Source organism: Lampetra planeri, chromosome 2 (assembly GCF_965212315.1).
Source record: "Lampetra planeri chromosome 2, kcLamPlan1.2.h2, whole genome shotgun sequence".
NCBI lineage: Eukaryota > Metazoa > Chordata > Hyperoartia > Petromyzontiformes > Petromyzontidae > Lampetra > Lampetra planeri.
Genome location: NC_136108.1, coordinates 33412760 through 33430798, shown reverse-complemented (window position 1 = coordinate 33430798; position 18039 = coordinate 33412760). Strand labels below are relative to the sequence as shown.

Here is an 18039-nt window from a genome sequence, read left to right as displayed (position 1 = left end):
TCGCCTGGTATACAGGATAGTGGGTCTGATCCCGACCCTGACACTTGTATATTTGGAGTTGTCATGTCTCTCTCCCCGTGGTCATGTGGATTTTCTCCGAGCCCTCCGGTTGTTCCTTCTGCATTTAGAATCAACATGCGTTCATGATATTTGGCCGCTATAAATTTCCACATCGTTGAGCTATCAGTTGTGGCCAAGGGTGGCTTGTGAAAAAGAGTTAGATCGCTCAGTGGGGCCATAACTGGTAAAATAAAATAGGTTTAAAAAAATATTACTAGAGAGTGGCTGCTAGACGCCGGGAGAATTGATGGAAACTGCTCAAGTGTAAATACACAGATATGCGTCGTACAAAAACAGACACTTGAGTTTTGAAAGCCGAAAATAGCTGGGGGGGAAAAATAGGCATTTCCACAAAAGTCAAGAGTGTGGAGGTTGCTGTGTTTGCTGCAATTGTTTTTTGATTTCCCATCGATCAGCTCCCAAATGCAAACGACAAATTGTCTAGAACTTCACCTCGTCATACGCGGAAAAACATAATAAACAATATATTTCAAGAAAATATCTCCATACAGTAATGACTTTGATATTGTGCTGTGCCCACGCAGGAGACAGGCAGCCAGTCACACGGAGAGGAAAAAAGGTAGGTCTTGAGCCTGGATTTAGACAAGGACATGGAGTCGACAACACGGACGGCTCGGGGAAAGAGAGTTTTAGACAATGGGGGCAGCATAGAAGAATAAACGATCTCCCACTGAATGAAGGTTGACTGGAGACATGAAATGAACGTCATTGAATTGGCTACGAAAATATGTTTTAAAGGCTTGGTTGCTTGAGTGGAGAGTACGTGGAGGGGAGTAGAGTGAGGTAAGAGGAGAGAGGGAGGAGAATCGTGAAGACGGTGAGTTCAATCTTCATATTTATCTGGGATTGCATTGGGAGCCAGTGGAAGGATTTGAGTTTTCGGGCAGAGTAATCTTGGATACGGGGGCCACGGTGGTGAGACGTTAACTTCCTCACCTGGTATGCAGGAGGTCGTGGGTTCAATTCTGACCCTGATGCCTGTATGTGCGGAGTTTGCATGTGTCTCTCCCCATGGTCGCGTGGATTTTTCTCCGGGTCCACTGGTTTTTCCCTCTTCAGATAAAATCAACATGCGCTTAGAGTGTTTGGCTGCTATAAATTTCCACGTGAAAAGCCACTTCGTCGAGCTGTCATTTGTGGCCAGGTCACTTCTGAAAAAGAGCTAAGAGCTCAGTGGTTCTTAGCTAGTAAAATAAAAATAAAATGAGTTTCATAGATCAATTTAGTAAACAGCCAAGTGGCTGCATTTTGCATCATTTGGGAGTTTGGAGGCCTACGTCGGACTCGGGGAGACCACAGAGGAGAGGGCTGCAACAGCCGAGTCAAGACGCGACGAAGGCATGCGCAGGAGATGTTCCACAGACAAAGGTTAAGATGGTCCCGAAATAAATATAGCCTAGACCTGGCGAGGAAAGCCACCGGCAAATGAGGTTCAAATGCTCTTACTTTAGGGGGTGCCTCGTCGGCCCCTCCGGCTGTCCACGGCGGCGCTATCCGCCGATGATCCCTCTTCTGTCGGTCCTCCTGCTGGGTCTTCTCATCCTCGTAGATGTCGCTGCACCCAGCAAGGCCACAAGCGTGCGGACCACGGAATGCCAGCGTGCGTCAGTTACAAACCGTGGCTCCGTCAACGCACGGCTACGTTATAGCATCGTTGTTAACCCTTTCCCAATCTGATGACGTACGTGTGCGTGTACAGTGGCGATGTTTGCACACTGCACCAGGTACTAATTTTAGTCAACGTAGGGGAGGGCCCAGGATCGGTTCAGATAATCGTCACCGGTGTTGGCCATGAGCAGGAATCGAACTCGTGTCGCCAGGTTCCTAGCGCAGCACGCTAACCGCTACAATATAGCTCCCCACCGACCGACACACACGCGCACGCCCGTGCACCTTAGCTGCTGCTTGAGGTCGAGAAAGCGCGGCCGCTTGCTGGGGTCGTAGGACCAGCACTTGGTCATGATGCTGTAGAGAGTGGGCGGGCAGTTGTGAGGCATGGGCAGACGCTCGCCGTTCTCAATGCGCCCGATGATGTCGTTGTTCTTGACGCCCTGGAAGGGCTTCACTCCGAACATGAGGATCTCCCACATGCACACACCTGCAAATGACAGCAACAGCTGGATTGGCGTTGGCCGACGAAGCTTGTACTCATCTTATTGCGAGTCAAAACGTCATGCATATTCACGTACGTATGTATGTTCAACTACTTTCGCACTGAATGTAGCCAACCGTGCTAATCGGAGGTGCGGGGGAAAGGACAACAAACTAAACACAGAAAATTACTCTTTAGTTCTTTCGGTAAAGTCACGTAGAAAGAAAAAAGTAAATAAATAATAGATCACGACGTTTCTTTCTATGTGACTTTACCGAAAGAACCAAAGAGTAATTCCTGCAGTCACGAAAGCTTCAAATCAAGATTAAACACAGAAAGCATTTCAAAAAAAAAGTTTTCAATGCAGATTTTAAAATGCATAGCTCCAGTGGCTTCCAAGTATTGGAAGGAAGAGCGTTCCAGACGGCCACAGAAGCGAATCTGAAAGCGCGTGATGCAGTGACCGTTTTAGTTCGATGGCTAGCCAAAAGCCACTGCCAGGATGATTAGAGTTCGCGTGATGTTTTATGTTCCTTTACGAGATCAGCAAGGTATTGTGGTTTATTTGTGGCAGGCACTTTGTGTAATGAGTGCGACCCTGTAATGTATACGTGGGGCAATCGGAAGCCAATGCAGCTCGGCGAGCACTGGATGGACACGGTCAAATCTTGCAGTACCCGTCACAACACGTGCCAGAGAATTGTGTACACGCTGCAGCTTGGTTATAACAGACGTCCCGTATCGTCACATAGGGGCTAAGGCGCCAGTATTCCCAGTTGAGGAACACATGGAAAGTCATGAAGCAATGAAAAAAAATCCGAGTTATTACATTCGATCAACATGCCAGCTTACCGAACATCCAGACGTCACTGGCGGAGGTGAACCTTCGGAAATTTATGGATTCAGGGGCCATCCACTTTATCGGCAACTTCCCTTTGGAGGCTGTGAAAACATTTTTTAAATGTGTTAATATTTTAGTCTGTTATTTTGAAAAAGTAGCTAATTTATCCCAAAGGAGACCTTGAGAAACAAACCACTTTACAAAATGTCTCCGTGCAGAACGTTAAATAATACATCCATTAAAATAAAACCATTGGGCAAAAACTTCATCTTCGGCACGCCGATGATGAATTAATCATCGGATTTTGAGTGCGATGATTGATTGTGCTTTAAGAAAAAAAATTTAAACTTAACAACCCGACATACTACTTACGTACACGCAATCGACCAGGAGCCAGCAGGAGGCCTCTCGCAATCACTAGGCCTGCTCAGCTGTGCCATCGGATGTTTCACTTCAGGAACCGAATTCAGTGCCACCCCCCCCGCCCCCCTCGGAGCTCAACGTCGGGCGTCGTGCCCAACGACAGGGTGGGCCACGACCCCGAAATTGCAACGGAGAAGGCTCTCTGCACCTCGCAATTCATCATCAACAGAGTCGCGCTCCTTTGACCGGGCGGGTAATGGGCACCCCGTCGGGCGTTCTCCCGCCGGCAGCAGGCAGTCAACAACCCGCCGCACGCGGAGGCATACTAATGGTACAAATAATCGTTGTTGTAGCTTATTCGCTGCCTTTTCACAATGTTTCAAGGCGTAAGGACAAAGATAATGAAGAAGACAACGGGTGGGGCAAATAGGGGGCCGAGAGGAACAAAGTACATTTTAAGAAAGCTATTGCAGATGTGCATTTAGTCAGCACTTAATATATCAACAATAATATCTGAGAGGCCAATATCCAATGGTAGGGTGCTCAACAAGTAGGGAGTTCCAGAGAAAAATTCCTGCGACCACGGGGAGAACATTCAAACTCGAAATATACAGCAGACGTCAGGGTAGGGATCAAACCCACGACCTCCTGCATACCAGGCGAGGGAGTTAACATCTTGCCACAGACAGCCAATGCAACGATGCATACGACGGCAGACGCGCGGGAAGGAAAAGGAGGCGCACACAGCGCAGAGCGAGCAACCGTGGTGCAGACACGGTGTGGTCGCGGTGCGGACGCTCGCCCCGTACCCTTGTAGTAGGTGTCGTCCTCCATGTGCCGCGACAGCCCAAAGTCGGCGAGCTTCACGCAGTCCGCCGACGACACCAGCACGTTCCTCGCCGCAATGTCTCTGTGGTGTGGCGAAGGCAAGACACAAGCTCGTCAAGCGTCAGAATCATCAGAGTATGTATTTATGCTGGAGGAGGAATCCTACAACTATTTTTACGTTACCAGGTAAGGCCCACTGAGCTATGCAGCTCTTTTTCGGAAGCGACCTGGCAACAAATTATAGCTCAACGAAGTGGCTTATCATGTGGAAATTTACAGCATCCAAATTTTAGAAACGCATGCTTCTAAATGTGGAGGGAAAAACCGTTGGACCCACAGAAAAATCTACGCAACAACGGATAGAGATTTGCAAACTCCAAATATACAGGCGTCAGTCGGGATCGAACTGACAACCTCCAGTATATCAGGCGAGGGACATAACATCTCGCTACCGCGAATCCAATGAGCTATAAAGCTCTTTGTCTTAGATGTCAGGTCGAGGCGGGTCACAATGTTACAACAATAAACAAAACAAAAACGCGTTTGGAGTAGTCAACGTAGGGGAGGGCCCAGGATCGGTTCAGATAATCGTCACCGGTGTTGGCCATGAGCAGGAATCGAACTCGTGTTGCCAAGTGTAGGAAAGGTAATCAAACGACTAAACTAAATGTGTGGCTCCTTTTATGAGGATAGCGATTTGTTTTTTTCACAGACTGCCCTATGCAACTGGGCAAGTCTCGAGAGCACTCTTCCACGCGATTCCAAAATATTTGAAAGTGCACCACCCAGTGGCAGCACAAGCTGACTCGGCACCCAGTCTGCAAGCGGGCATCAGTCTTGCGAGCCGGGGATAATGTCTACTGCTGCTGCTGCGAGTAATACCAATTGTGGTAATTATTCTCAATGCACCGCTTGATAAAGGTATCTCTCCCCGCCGTGTTGGTCGCGGAGATTGTTTTTTTGACGACACCGGTAGGTGGTGAAGGGGAGGCTCAGGATGAGAGGCAGATATCACCCGCGACCGATGTTAGCCGTGGCCGGGATTTAGCATCAGTTTGTTGCTCGGTTGGCTACGTACGGTGCGAAAGATGTTCAACATACATACATACATAGTGCGCTCACCACCGCATTTATCGCTTCACTCTAGAACCACATAACCGAGCTAAATAAAAATGCACACACGTTGCATATTTTTTCCATGAAAAAGAATACTGCAAAATACCTTAAGAAACTAAAAGGTGCTCTTGTAAGTTTGGACTTAAAAATAAGCAATAAATATTTCAAGTAGGACCTCCACCAAAGAGGCGGAACAAGAAAATCAGCGAGTGTGCAGACACGAGGTGGACTATTACATCGCAGGATCACGAGAGATGGTGGCGGCATGGGGAGGACTTCACCAAATTTTGGATTGGCCACGGCTGATTATGACGACGATGATCATGTTGAACGATATTTGCAAAACCTTTCCAACACAAATATATTTCAAAACGTTACACCAAAATAGGAGCGTGCACTCGTTACCTGTGCACAATCTTTTTGCTCTCCAGGTAGGAGAGGGCCGTGCTGAGCTGGTAGATGTAGAGAATGAGCGTGCCCAGGTCCAGTGTGTAGCAGTTTGACTGCAGGTACGAGCGCAGCTGCAAGCAAACGACAAGATAATAACTCACCAACATCCTCAAAAGACAAAGATACCCATATAGCCCTCTACGGGCTCTTGGGGCAAGTGCTGTTAGCGAGCAGCACCTACCAAGGCCGGCATGGCACAAGAGGGGTGTGTGTGGGGGGTTATCAACGCCACGCCTGGCCACCAGTGTCTCTCTAGTGTTCCGTTTACACACCACACAGAGTCCTCATCTAAGGCCAAGTCGACCTAGGGGAGGCCCAGGACGAGTTCAAATATTCACCACGGTTATTGGTCATGAGCGGAAATTGTACTGGTGTCGCCGGGGTCATAGCGTGGTGCGCTAACCACTACACTACCGCCACCCACCCACGTCCCCACAGCGGACAACGCACAGGGCACAAACAGGTTAAAAACGGGCATCAGATCGGATCAAACTCCATTTTCATACAGCCTTGCAGATAACGACAAATGAAGTTCCAGGGCAATTAATACTCATTAATTCTTCCGTTACTGCCAAGCTCTGTGAATCGATATAAAATTGCAAAGAGACAATTAGTGGAAATTGCTCAGACGAAACGTACTTTTCTTTTACGTTGCGTTAAAAACGGTCACGGCAGAAACCGCCGGCGAAAGGTCTTCCGTGTCACAGGCTGCGCTATTTACCTCCCCGTACTTGCACAGCTCCATCACGATCCATATGGGCGGGTCCGATATGACGCCGATCAGCTTGACGATGTGCGGGTGATCAAACTGCCGCATGGTGTCTGGCGTTCCCGCAAGCCGAAGCACAACAGTCAATGCACAACATTATCCTTTTACTGGCAATTTCAAAACCAGGACAAGAATCAATAGTACGAGTGTATGCCTAAACGAGTGACATTCACGTTGTTCTCTGCGATGCATTTTTTTGAAGGCCGTTGTCAATCCAGAATCAGAATATTTATTTATACTGGAGGAATCCGATGAGCTATAAAGCTCTTTTCATAGAGGTCCAGTAGGGGTGGGTCACAACGTTACAACAAACAATACAAAAACACAATTGGAGTGCAAAGTATTGGAAAGGTAAACAAATCACTTAAACATATATAAATAAAAGTATTTTTTTATCTTACCAGGTAAAATAATAAAAGTAATAATGGAAATAAAATAAAATCATTATTTTATTTCCATTATTACTTTTATTAACTTTTAATTTTATTTTTTACCTACGTGACTTTACCGAAAAAACCTAAGAGTATGAATCCTTGCAGTCACGAAAGCTTCAAATCTAGAATTACCAGGTAAAGCCCAATGAGATATTAACTTATTTTTCAGAAGTGACCTGGCCACAAATGATAGTTCAACAAAGCGGCTTATCATGTGCGAATCGTGGGGGTTGTTTGACCATACTTCACCATGCCGGTTAAGGCAGGTTGGTGTAGGGGCCTTAGACTGGTCACATCTCACTCGCCATTGATGTTAGCCACGGCTGCGAATCAAACTCAATGTTGTGGGCTTCAACGCTCCGTGCACTAACCGCTGCACCACTGCTTCACCCTCCCTGAGCAAATGAATGGCCTCAATGATTTATTTTCATTTAGGCCGTGCGCCCAGTGGGATGTGTGTGGTAGGTTGCTGTGTTGGACAGCCCTTATCCCAAGCAATAGGCGATAAGGGGCCTCCGGGAAAGGGGTATAAGGGGCTAGGCCATGAGATAAGGGGCCATCAGGAATGTGGGATAAGGGGTGAGGGCATGGGATAAGGTGCCTCCGAGAATGTGGGATAAGGAGCTAGTACATGCGGTAAAGGTCCTTCAGGAAAGTGGGATAAGGGACTAGGGCATGGGATAAGGGGCCATCAAAAATGTGAAATAAGAGGCGAGGGGCACTGGATAAGGGGCCTCTGGGAATCTCAGCGTAGCTACTTACACGCCTCTTGAAGAAACTTCTCCCGAACGCTGTCCGAGCAGCTCTCCTTGCACGTCTTCACAGCCACCGGCATGTTTGGGTCGCTCTGTGTGCACATACAAAAGCATTCGGCATAGGGAGATTTAATTGGGGGGAAAAAATGCGTATTAAAAATAGAAAATGCTCGACATGTGGGAACGACATATACAGCATGCGCCATTGGTGTATGCATCAATAATTTAAACAACGCACGTAGTAATAATAACGAAAAGACAACCGCCAAAATAACACGGACAATTTTTTTTTACACGCGCAGGGTGTGCAACAAATAAATGTTTTATATATCCGAAGAACATTAATAACGTAACAAAGACGGTACACGGTCAGCAAATGTAAATGCCTGTTCCGACTCACTGGTTCCTAACCTCACATGCATAATTCATTCATTCATTCTGCCAGCAAGGAAAAAAAATAGAAAAGCAACACATTGTTTGGTGTGTAATCCCGGTTGAGGCACGCACGTCCTTATAAGGTTTCCAGTGCCTGCCCAGCTACACGGGGAGGCTCATTAGGCGACGCATACGTGCACGTGGGAAGGGAAGCTCACCGGACTCTTGTAAATGCCCTTGTGAACATCTCCAAACTGCCCTTCCCCTATACACGTCACCAACTCCACCTCGTCCCGAGGGATTTCGTAGTCCCTTGCTGCACGAAACAAACAAGCAAGCGAATGAACACAAGCGCAAGTGCTCGGGCACAGTAGATGGGACGCACTTTAAGTGCACACCTGATATGATTAACCGCTCCCAGTTTTCTGTGGAGCCAAGAGGGCATTTAATGGGAAAATGTAAGCTAAGCCTGACATTTTGCAGTCTCATGCCATTTTAAATAACTCCGATAACAAAGCGGCACATTTCTGCACGTGCATACAGCAACACTTTGGGATGTTCCTCGACTCAGTCGAAATGTGCCAAAGGTAAAAAGAAGCTCGTCATGCTTTCACATATCACAAGGCGATTGGGGGATCCTACATTTCACGATGTGTCTGCGTGTTTACGTATGTCTGGGTTGGGAGCGGGCGGGCGAGCGGGCGGGTGGGTAGGGGTTGCGGGGTGATAAAAAAAAAACAAAGAACAGTATCAATTACGTTTTTGGATGCACGAAGCTCACAACACAACGCATGCTTTCTTCCCAGCATAAATCAATAAAACAATAATGTAAAAGCGCGATGCTTTGTACGAACGGCACGAGCAAATGGAACGAGCAGTTGTGTTCGTAAGGAGCGAAGCCCATACCTTCAACTATCCCACTGCTTTCTGCATTGCCATTCAGGGGAAAATACCAAAGAAAGAAGTCCAGTTTATGTTTCTACCAACCCTTGCACAGAGACCGGATACACATAGCACTACAGAAGCATCGCAAATACAAGAAAAATATACACGGTCAGTTTGCAGTGAGTGTCGCTAAGAGCTGGAAAGAATATCGGGGCTCTCAGCATTGCAAAAGCCAGCGCTTCAATTACCGAAAGCCAAACTGGCAAATTAAGGGAAGACCGCGTGTCGCGTCGCGGTAATGATCTCCGCTGCGCCATGGCGGCTCGGCAAATTTGCTGCCGAGACCGCACAACCAGGGCCAAGGAGCAGCTGCTTGGCAAACCCTGCCCCTGTCAGGAGCATGGCGGGGGTTGGGTTGGGTTGGGGGAGGGCGGGGCGCCCTGCCCGTAAAGCTGAAGCCGCCATATGGAGTCGAACATCGCGACCGTCGGCGAAGACACCGCGAGGATTTGCGGCAAACGCGAGGATTGGTGGGGGGGTCAAGGAAAGAAATTTGCGGTGGATGCGCGCGATTTTTTTAGTTGCCAAGCTCTTCGCCTCGATTCTCTCGCAGCGAAAAAACTGGCGGTGGGACGGCTCAATGGCCTCCACCCATGCGAGCGGCGAGCCACCTGAGATCCGTGTGCCGAAGGGCACCACCGTCGTACGAATCACCTCTCACGTGTAGGTCCCCCCCTCCCCCGCCACTCTCACGTGACCGTCGATTTGGAAGTGATTAACAAATATGACAAGAGGTGTGCGAGGGCGGTCGATCGTGAAAAAACTCGGAAAAGAGCTGCGGGTTACTCACTGGACGGCATGTTGTAAGTGTCTTCATCGTCCACGATCTCGGCGTAGTCGTCTGTATCTGCAATCGAGGAATCGCACATCGTGTTTGAGAGCGGCTGAAATGTCGAGCTCTTTGCAGACGGCATTCGGACGGCGAATCAAAATAAATAAATTATATCGTGGAAAACGCTATTATTATTAGCGCTTACGGGACACCAAAGGCCACGAATGGGTCCCCTTACTAGCCTGGAATCCATCGCAGCGGAATAGACAAACAAGGAGAGAATAGAGTTTTGTCAGCCCATGAGTGGGTGGATGGGCAATTGGGCAGGGGAGGAGGGGGAAGCAGAACGCGAAAGTGGGTGGGCGTGAGATTATCAGGCCTCCGGACACGGAGAATGTGGCAGCTCTGAATGGGGCCATTGACGTGCCGGAGGCATGTGCGGGCGGGCGATATCCACCGAGGCGACCAAATTTACTGCCGCGTTTATTATCCTCCCGTCGCGAAGCGGCCGGGGTCTGTTCCTCGCGGCCGCGGCTGGCCCCTCTTAATTTACAAGCCGCCACCTCCGCCTTTGTTTCGTGATACCGTTAATTAAACGTCGGCCTCAAATGGCCCGACGGCCATCCGCACACCCGTCGTCCGCGCGCGCGAGGTGTTAACAACGGCAAAACGCGACTCGGGCGACACGTGTGAGGGTGTGTGGCGCGGTTAGCAAGACAGCGGGTGAAACAGCATGTAAGACGTGTTACCGTCACTAGTACTGCTGGCTGTTATGTCCAGTGGGCATGTATGCAGCGGAGAGGAAAGGGAACAGACAAAGAGAAAATGCACGTGAGAATACCTGGGGTCGCTACAAACATCTGCGTGCTGTCGCCGGTTTTACATCGTGCCCAATCAAACGCAACGAATACGCCGACACGGCGACTCTGGGACGGTACGACCGAAAGCCGGAATAACAATTGAACAAAACGAGCTGGGAAGGCCGCAGTGCTGACCGGCGCTTCAGCAGCTCGCGCTGCGCACACGCAACGCCCACCGTCTCTCTCTCTCCCTGCTGACCTCTGCGGCGCATGCATGTTGAAGCGTTTTACGCGCGTGCACGTCAGTCGTCCCCCCGTCTGCACGGTCACCGGGAAGAAGGTACAGAAAGGCCACGGCGACGTTTCATATGCGTAAATGAATCGATGGATTAACGCGAGTAAAAAAAACCTGGGAACTCTTAAACCAGTGGCTGTCGTCAATGCTTGCTGCTCCAGTCAGCAGATGAGTGCTTCGAGCATGCTGTTAGAGTAGCAGCTCAAGTGAAGTGAACAACAAACGGGAGTGCATGGATCGCACCGAGGCAAGCTTTTGCATTCTCTGCAATAGTTTTTTTATACAACAGACGTTTCGTGCATGTACCCTTTCATCACCCGATTCACCTGGATATTAATAGGGTAGTTCCTACAGCAAGGGTGGAGAACCTCTAACTTACTAAGGGTCCAATGTGACATTCAGACACCCTTTGGCAGGCTCACGCATTAACACCCACTTTAGCGCTATCCATTAATAATGCACCAACAAAAAACACAATGCTCATGTCGAACAAGTATTTTATAAAGACCCCTTGCAGGGACAAAGGCGACTGATCAGGCTCAAGTTAGAAACGGCGCTGTTGCCAGGCCAAAAATATTCCCCTCTAGTAGCCGATCAGTGCGACCAAGATGCTCGCAGAGATGGATAAACATCGTTTGGAAGCGCCGTTTCACAGTGGCAGATCTCGTGTGGCTGTGGGCCCGTGTGAAACCAAGCCACGGGCTCGTGTCTGGCCCGGGGGATCGTAGGTTCCCCACCCCTGCCCTACACAAAATAACGCCACAATGCAGTTGAAAAAAGGAGACACTGGCCAATTTTGCAAGTGGTTTTACAACTCTTCCAAGACACTGTGTGGTGGGGGGGGCAGTGCAACCCTTGAGCAGCACACGCAGGGATTAGTCACACGAGCAGCCACGCAGCACACCGTCTGCTGCAACGCAGACGTCCGCTCACTCAGAATGTACCCTTGCGCCGGCGATGGGAACAGCTCAGAAAAGGGAGGAAAAACAGGTTGCCTTTCTTGGCTGAAAAATGAAAGAAAGAATATATTCAACCCTCTCGAAAGACGAGCGAGCATGAGAAGAGACAATTAAAACAAAACAAGGAAGCTGGATTGGAGAAAGACGGGCTTGTTAAAATTCATCCCAACAAACGCAAGACGCAATCTCATGGTGCCGGTGTGCTCACAATAGGGCACCGTGTGACCGTGTGCTCGAGTGAGTGTCTCCGGTCATCATCCCGCGATGAGAGGCGGCAGCAGCGTCACACGGGGAGAGCGTTTGCATGCCGCATATCACGGTCACCATTAGACGCTTGGCAGGAGATGGAGCCACTTTTCCGCGGCTTGAAGCACCAAATTAAGCATTCACAAAGGGGGACTTCGCAGATACATAGATGTACTTCGTCTCATAAGGGCGCTATTATGCCGAGATGCTTTTCACGAGTGACGTAAGGCGGGACGCGTATAAAGATAAACACCGTGCACGCAAGCCATTAAAAACGCCCACATACATCTTTCTGCGGAGCAGGACGGCTTTTCATCTAATAGGAAAGGGGGGGGGGGGGGGAGATAATGCACACAGTGCAGTGCAGGGGAAGGAATGGCTACCAAAAGAAGCAACACTCAATTATTTATGAGGCTCTCTGACAAGGGCAGCTCACACGGAGCAGTCCCACCTCTCTGGGATCGGTCATCTGCAAATGGCCATGTTGTACTTCTTGCTATGGATTCCTCCACCCCCCCCCCCCCCCCCCCTGGAATATTCAGCTATTGCAATTAAGCCCACTGTGTGAGGCCATATGCCAACATCTCCTCGGAAAAGCCAGAGGTAAAATAAATGGGGGTGGTGGGAACAGGGCAGGAATTATTTCACTTAGGTTGCATTTATTACATTATAATGCCCATTGGGCGTTTTTTTAATGTAAAAATTTGACGACAGGTCAAGTGCACATACCCGAGCCATAATCTCAGGACGAGACAAAAGCAATGTTTACACGTGTTGCTATAAGTTCCAAAGCATGCCGTTGTAGATGCGCAAAGTGCGATTGTTTAAATTCGTGCAACTGTTCCATTCAGTTTTGTCTATTTAAAACAAATTTATACTCTCACCCTAATCAAATATTTGTGTTTTGCTTTGGGTGCTCGTGTCATGAGCGGGTGTATCGGTCATAGCTCAAGCGAAAGCAAAGGTGGAAACCAAGTGATACTGTCCAGGACTGGCAATGCTGGCCATCGTCCATTTTTCAGCAACTTTTCATTTTATTTTTCTCATTCAACTTTTAGTTTGTTTCATTACCCTCGATTATCCCATGATAAGTAACACCCCCCCCACCGCTCTCAAGGGAGCGTCTTACCGGCAATTATAAATAAAACCAGAGCACGTCAGCATTCTGCCGAACTGGTGTCTCCGGACCCGCACTGCAAACATTCATTTGGAACGATCGTTCGCTTAACCTTTGAGTAAACAAGACAACGGCTTGCTCGGGCAAGTTCATGACCGAACGCTTTCACGGCAGTTTTCAGCCTGCAGCGTAAGACCGTGCTGCCCTCTGTTGGCAACAACTCGCACACGCGCGCATGTAGAGGGCATCCATCGCTTACCAGCCGGGGTTACTTTCTTCGTTGCTCCGGCGTGAGCGGCGTTATTTTGGACCCTGACAGATGAAAGACAAACGAAACCCACATTGTGCATGTCACCGCTCGGAGTTCAAACATGCCTCGCACAAACCCAAGTAAAGTCTCTCCGTTGCAGGGTTGCGTTGGCCAAGTTGCCGAGGAGTTACTCGTATTTGCCTTGTTGAGCCGTGAGATTATAATTCGATCTTGTTGCGCAATATATCAGACGCCCGTTCTACTTGAGTGGTTAAAGTACAGGGCCAGGATGGAGTAATTGGGCACTTTACTCATGTCACATTCTATTTGTTCTGTGGACACTCATTTACATTTAAACATAAAACATCTACTGTCAAAGTGATTTGGTGCACAGATGAGCATTGAAGCGGTGTTCATCTCCTGTTAACAGCACTGAGCCACTGATGGAAATTCCCCATTCCCGTGGCGGGGGCGGGTGTGTCCATAGCACAACCAATGTTGACGTCCCCACAAAGTGGTACTCATTGGAGGGCTGAGTCAACCGCCAATCAGGAATTGAACTCGCCTACCTTGGCAACCGCAAACATTTCAAACTAACAGGAAGAGTTAACAGACCCAAGGACAGCAGCTCTTGACTTCCAAGCGAAATGGGCAATCGGTAACACAATGCCAATGGAACAACTCAGACGGCTCTCTCTCTCCGTCTCGCACACAGCAACACAACACACAGAACGACGTGGAACAGGTCACTCACTTTGGAATGGACGGCAGCGCTCTCTCTCCATCTGTGACAAAAAAGACACAGCATTTGAGCTCCTTCAACATCGCCCACGTAGCAATCCAGCGAGGAAATCGCGTGCCACGCATCACAGGCAAAACGATCGTGGAACGAATGGTGTATCACGGCGGCCGGCCGCCGAGCTTTTTCGCTGCGTCTCCTGCCCAGCCCTGTGTTCAGGGCAGGTTAGGTGACGTAACGTAGCACACACGCACACACGACACTCCCACCCTCCCCCCCAGGCTAATCAGACGACTAAGCAATTTCCTAGAGCCCCTCCCCTCCTGTCGAGCGGGGGCCTGCCCTCTCCCCGGAACTCTCCAAAGTTACTGGCCAAACATCTACGGCTTGGCGCAGTTGGTAACAGAGACAAAGATCCCGCCCCACCCCGGTCTAGCCTGACTGTGGGGGCAAGTGCTGTTAGCGAGTAGTGCGTATGAAGGCCGGCACAGCACGTGAGGAAGTGGGTGGCCAGCACCCATGTCCGTATCCCAAGTGGCGATGTTTACACACCGCACCAGGTATTCCCTTAAGGCTGAGTCGACCTAGGGGAGGCCCAGGACCGGTTCAGATATGTCACCAATGTTGGCTGTGAGCGGGTATCGAACTTGGGTTGCCGGGTTCATAGCGCAGCGCGCTAACCGCTGAACCACCGCTCACCCATTTGGTAACGATCACGGCGACACATGTTTGCCAAGGTGCAACTATTTCTGTTGTGAAAGGTAAACACGATTCCAATAGTTTATATTTTTTTGGGAAACTGACAAATATGGATTTTTCTCTTCCATCCAGAGGTTTGCACTCCCCCCCCCTCTCTCCGTGTGTGTGCGTGTAGGAGACAAGATACAAATACGGACTTTGACGTTTACAGTGCCGGTTAGTGACTAATCAGCACGGTGGTTATCGACGAGCATGTCATCGCAGGTACATTGCAGTCACCCCAGACAGGAAGACGGATTTCAACATTCATGACGGGTACTACAAACAAAACTTTTTTTTTCAACATTGATGACAGGTACGACAAACAAAACTTTTTTTTTCTTTCCGTGCCACAGTTGGGTTTTATTTTGTTTGTTTTTTCTGTCACACAGCTGCAACTGGATAGTCTGCCTGTATGAATGACAGCTAATTGTTATTTGCATTCATCCACAGCAGGGTTCACAGCAGATAAATGATCCGTCAAATAATTGGTCAAGGGAGTGATGACTCACCACAAGCACTGGGTAGGGAGAAACAGATTTCCCCGGCACTACTCGCCCCCGCAGATTTTAATACAATTGCAGACCGTATGCGAAAAAGGTTTGCACGTATAAGAAAACCTGATGATGCAGGCAGTGACGAGAAGGAAACCGGCACTATTTGGACACACGTGTAGGATGGACAACAGGAAAATTAACGGCGTGTTGTTCGGTGACACAAAAATGGAAGGAACCGGAAAGAGAGGAAGGCCTAACAGCGAATGGCTTGACGATGACCACCACAAGAGATCAGTGCCAGAAAGATGTGGCACGACTTGAGCATATTGGCACAAGACAGAGCAAAGTGGAAACAAATGTGCAGCGGACACCTACAGGCTGACGATAAATCGTAACGACGATGACGGACCATATTTTCGGTTAATCCCACGGCTTCCTTGAGTTGTGGCGAATGCGCAGAGGCACTTTGCAATTTGCGCTTATTCATATTTTATTCAATACATTATAAAGGGACGCTACTTCTTTCGCTTTCGTGGATGGTTTAGGGGGGTTAGGGTCCAGGGTTTAGAGTTCTTGTTATAAGGGTTAATAATTACAGTTATTGGTTAGGGCTCTAGTTATAGGTTAGTAATATTGCCTCAGGAGCTCTTTTCTTGTTTGGCATCTAGTTAAGAGTCCATCCTAGAAACTCGCCCAGCCGGAGGAACGCTGGCAAACTCAATGAAACAACGCAAACTTACAGAATACATATCTTGTTCAAGACACAAACATTTCACCTCCTGGCTTTGATATACTTTGGAGACATCGGTGTAACCATCAACCACATCAAAACATCAGTAGGCTAATGAGCACATCTCCCTCATGAACGGAAAATTAAAGACAGCCCACGGTAGTGCAATTGTGGCCATGAAACCCAGACTATGGACCACACAGTAAACCATTGTAGTCTACGCTCCTTCAAGGGTGGAAAAGCACAACCCACGTGAACTCTCCTATAGCTCTCTCGTGGCTAACAGAACTCGACATTTGCATTTCGCTCCTCAACACATTGCTGCCATACACTAAAATAGAATAGTGCTCACGTAACCCCCCACCGCATCATTGGTCACATTGTATGACCCCTAGAAGTAGAGGTACGGCGATTAATCGACTTACATTTTTAAGTTCATGATACGCACGTCGAATCGACTGCGCGAGACTCACTGCAAGTTTGAAATCGTACATTTAGTAAGTAATTGCAGCCGGCTACGTTCACTGCAATAAAAAAAAATACAAGAACTGATCCTTGAATCAAATCGCGACACTTCATGGGCAGGGACGAACAGGGGCACAGATGTGAATCACGACAGCTCTACCGAACCGTGGCTGTGAACTACTGTTGATTGCCGCACGGACGGAGGGAGGGGAAGGAGGGAGGGAGGGAGGCGTACCTTTGAGCTGACGGAGAACGAACGACTTGCCGGTGGAGTTTGCCAGCCGGCAGTAGCCGTCGATGAGGTCGGCCATGTTCTCCGCGATCGTGAGCGAGGGTGTGGTGATTGTGAGTAGCTGCGGGGTGGAGATACACGCGTGAATGGACACCACGCTGGCACCAACTCTATTCGTCGGACGTCCAGCGATTTAGTTTTTAAAGGTAAAAGTGCAGACCTGATTTCATGAAATTGCTTGCACAAACCACTGCTGACAGAAGGGCCTCCAATAGCGGGAGCCCTAGAAAGCCCCTCTAAGAGAGTTCTTGGCCTACTCTTCCACACCGGCCAGACATTCTTGGAAGAGGTAGGAGTACCCACACTTTACCCCACTGCACGGAATGTGTCAATTGATGAACCATGCTGTACCCATTGGTTGGACAGAGCGGGGTGATGGGGAGATTCAGCTGCTAACATATCTCTTAATTTCGAACTGCTTGTTGTGCTTGGTTTGTTGTCCTTCCTCCCCCGTACTTCCGATTAGCACGGTTGACTACGATGGGAAAGAAGTTCAACATATGTACGTACGTGCAAATCAAACCGTCGGCCTCTGGATCGTAAGCCCAGCACGCTGCTAACCATTATAACGCGGCAGCATCCCAACTGTATACCTTGATTTAAAAAAAAATATTTCAGGTCATTTAATTTAATGTCAACATTGTTCAAAGCAATAGCTGGAGCTAATCATTCGACGGATTTAAAGCGATACAAGGAATTAAGTCAAGTGCATAACTAAGAGACGCACAACCAGTCCATTTATTTCCATTATACGACAACAAATATGAATTCATAGAGAGCCTCCCATTTACTTTAAACATCACTCAGTGGGCTGACCGACCCATTAGCAGATTAGTTGTGCATTACGAGCATGCATGCGCACTACCCGTGTGCTTTTTCCATGCCCACTTCGCTTCATTAGTTACACTCTCAAGGCACTGCCCTGCGTTCAAGGGTAGGTGTACAAAACAAGTCCGACATCGCTTGGTAGCCGCACACTAAATATATCCTGCACACGAGAGCCTATGGGGGATTGACAAACAGGTGGCCACAGTCTATGGCTGCAAGGCTGTCTACGTTCACGTGGGTAGAAGTGAAAAGCGCAGCCCTG

General features: G+C 48.8%; 1 protein-coding gene across 2 annotated transcripts in view; it reads right to left on the bottom strand.

The window, feature by feature from the left end:
• The window catches only part of PTK2 (protein tyrosine kinase 2), a 67670-nt gene that overhangs the window by 13721 nt on the left and 35910 nt on the right, over positions 1–18039 (bottom strand). For both annotated transcript variants that reach the window (XM_078613698.1, XM_078613708.1), the window contains exons 11-22: positions 16893–17010; positions 14243–14273; positions 13498–13550; positions 9840–9896; positions 8323–8420; positions 7737–7821; positions 6493–6593; positions 5727–5842; positions 4187–4287; positions 3026–3115; positions 1975–2179; positions 1528–1636 (exon numbers count right to left, since the gene is read on the bottom strand). In XM_078613698.1, coding sequence (XP_078469824.1) covers positions 1528–1636; positions 1975–2179; positions 3026–3115; positions 4187–4287; positions 5727–5842; positions 6493–6593; positions 7737–7821; positions 8323–8420; positions 9840–9896; positions 13498–13550; positions 14243–14273; positions 16893–17010 — 1164 coding nt within the window. The remainder of the gene's footprint in view (positions 1–1527; positions 1637–1974; positions 2180–3025; positions 3116–4186; positions 4288–5726; positions 5843–6492; positions 6594–7736; positions 7822–8322; positions 8421–9839; positions 9897–13497; positions 13551–14242; positions 14274–16892; positions 17011–18039) is intronic.